This window comes from Amphimedon queenslandica, unplaced genomic scaffold, assembly GCF_000090795.2.
Source record: "Amphimedon queenslandica unplaced genomic scaffold, v1.1 AMPQUscaffold_13179, whole genome shotgun sequence".
In the NCBI taxonomy this organism is placed as follows: domain Eukaryota; kingdom Metazoa; phylum Porifera; class Demospongiae; order Haplosclerida; family Niphatidae; genus Amphimedon; species Amphimedon queenslandica.
This window is the reverse complement of record NW_003546585.1, coordinates 103,124-105,604: the sequence shown is the minus strand read 5'-3', so window position 1 is coordinate 105,604 and position 2,481 is coordinate 103,124. Positions and strand designations below refer to the sequence as shown.

The following is a 2,481-nucleotide window of genomic DNA, read 5'->3' as shown; positions in this document are numbered from 1 at the left end:
AGAATAGCCACCATATTTATATTATGGTTTAACTTCCAAGCACTGCTGGGGCACCTGCTGAGTGACTTTGATACATAATGGTCATGCAGAACTAGGCCAAATAAGAAATCTTTTCTATGTTGATAAATCTACTTTAGATAATTTTTAAAGTGATAAATATGCATAAATAATGTGTATATAGTCATCCATTTATATGTTGTATATATATATATATATATATACAGATCTAGCCAAATATGATTGGAGGGTTACTGGTGATTTTATTCTCTTATTTTTCTATTCAGTTATAGGCTTTGCTAGCATTCCCAAACTTCACTTGTATCACGTTGGAGGAGAATGAGGAGGAGGAGAAGCAAAAGAAAGCAGAGAAAATGAATTCAAAAGTGGAGAAGAGGAGGGGGAAGCAGTGGCGTAGCTAGAATAAATGAAGAAAAAGGGCACAGTGGGGGCACTGAATAAAGCAATGCTCAAGAATACTCAATATAGTAAGCTCAGTTGAGTCAGTTGTAACTTGTATCTTTCATTCTCCTGCCTAGTTGCAGGGGCACAAGAAGCAGTTATGAGGGCACTTGCCCCCACAGGCCCCTATGTAACTACGCCACTGGGGGGAAGTATTCTTGGGTAGGTAGATCTTTTCTGGGAGATTAAATATCTGTGTCAATAATAGCCCACGTGTTCCCACGTGTTAGATAATAAGTGGGTGTGATCAAGATTCATGTCTATATAAAGCTAAGCTCTCGAGGACACTACTCATAGACCCTTGGTCTACTTCAGTCTTTGGAGTTTCACTGTTTCAGTAGGGCTAGTATAATATTTAGAATCCAACTGCTGAAAGTAAAGTCATACCTTACAAAATTTGAGTCCGTGTCGGACACCAGCCAGCTTAGTGTAGCCCACGATGGCTGCAAAACCTGATGTTGCTCTAGAATTGGAAGTAAGCTGTACTATTTACTCTAACTCTCATCTTTCCACTTTTTAATTTGTCTATCTTTCCATTTGTTATCAGTCATATTATCATACCCATTACATATGATATCTCTTATTTTTGATATTTTCATTTTCTGAACTTGAATAATTAATGTTTTGAGCTGGGCCTTGCATGAGAAGAGATGTAAACAATAGAGATTGTTCTGCAATTTATGTTCTAACTTCCCATTCACACTCTATGTCTCTTTTTTCTATTTTGTAGGACCTACTCAGTAGTCCCCAAGCTTTCACTGGGCTTCTGGGAGACCTAGGTGATCCTGATAGCCGGCCACCTTTACATGAGCTTCTGGGAGGCCGAGGTGGTCCTAATAGTGGGCCATCTTTACTAGAGCTCCTGGGAGGCCTAGATGATCCTGATAGTGGGCCATCTCTACACGAGCTTCTGGGAGGCCTAGGTGGTCTTAATAGGATGAGTGATATCCGTGGTAAATTATAAAGTTAAATATCTACCTTACAATTGTATTATAATTATCTAATTATTATAATGTGAATATATATTTAATAATTACTTCATATAATGAAGTGGTCATAAGTGATGGCCTATCTTGAATTTAATATATGAGAGAGAAAGAGCAAGTTTGAGAGAGGAGGGAAGGTGATTCCATTTTTTGGTAAGTAGATGAGCTACAAGGGATTCGAGAGAGATTGCCTTCATTATTAGATCATAAGGAGTAATTTGAGGGAACTTTAACTAGCAGAGGGTGAATTGGAGGGAATATAAGTAGTTGTAGTGTATCTGTGTGTGTGGATACATGATACATGGGCTCCTGATGTTACTTTTTCTTCTTTATATCAAACTTATGTAATCGTCCTTATGTAATACCACATTATATCAGAATGTTCTACCATGCTTGTTTTGAATTGACCAATCAGATTGCCAACCTTGCAATTGACCAATCAGATTGCAGTATTGGAGGTCAATTATTTGTCCTAGCTCGTAAAAATATAAACCTATCTCGTTGAAATTAATTGATTGGCAGTTTGGCACTCTATGCTTATGTATAGGTTATACACTGATACCTGAGGTGTATAATGAACCAACTTCCGCCATGACATTTGAAAGCAACTACCAGCTGCTGATAATAAGACCACAGTTGACATACGTAAAAATATAAACCTATCTCGTTGAAATTAATTAATTGGCAGTTTGGCACTCTATGCTTATGTATAGGTTATACACTGATACCTGAGGTGTATAATGAACCAACTTCCGCCATGACATTTGAAAGCAACTACCAGCTGCTGATAATAAGACCACAGTTGACATACATACATCATATCTAACAGGCTAGGCAGTAAAGAATCAACCAAGCTTGACAAATAAACTAATGATAATAGAGCATAAGCATAGAGTACCAAACTGAAAATGAAATGCAAGATCATATAATACCTAAGGTACTAATAATGTGCTAAGATATAATTAATATAACACTTCTCTTTATTAAGCTACTCTGAGTCAGTGTTTATCCTTAATTTTACAGATAAACTTGGTAA

The 2,481-nt window shown here is 36.9% G+C and overlaps 1 protein-coding gene across 1 annotated transcript in view; it reads left to right on the top strand.

Moving 5' to 3' along the window:
- Positions 1-2,358: 2,358 nt before the first annotated feature.
- The window catches only part of LOC109584680 (ankyrin repeat domain-containing protein 50-like), a 2,704-nt gene continuing 2,581 nt past the window's right edge, over positions 2,359-2,481 (top strand). The window contains exon 1 of the mRNA XM_020000500.1: positions 2,359-2,382. Within this exon, the coding sequence (XP_019856059.1) occupies positions 2,359-2,382 (24 nt within the window). The remainder of the gene's footprint in view (positions 2,383-2,481) is intronic.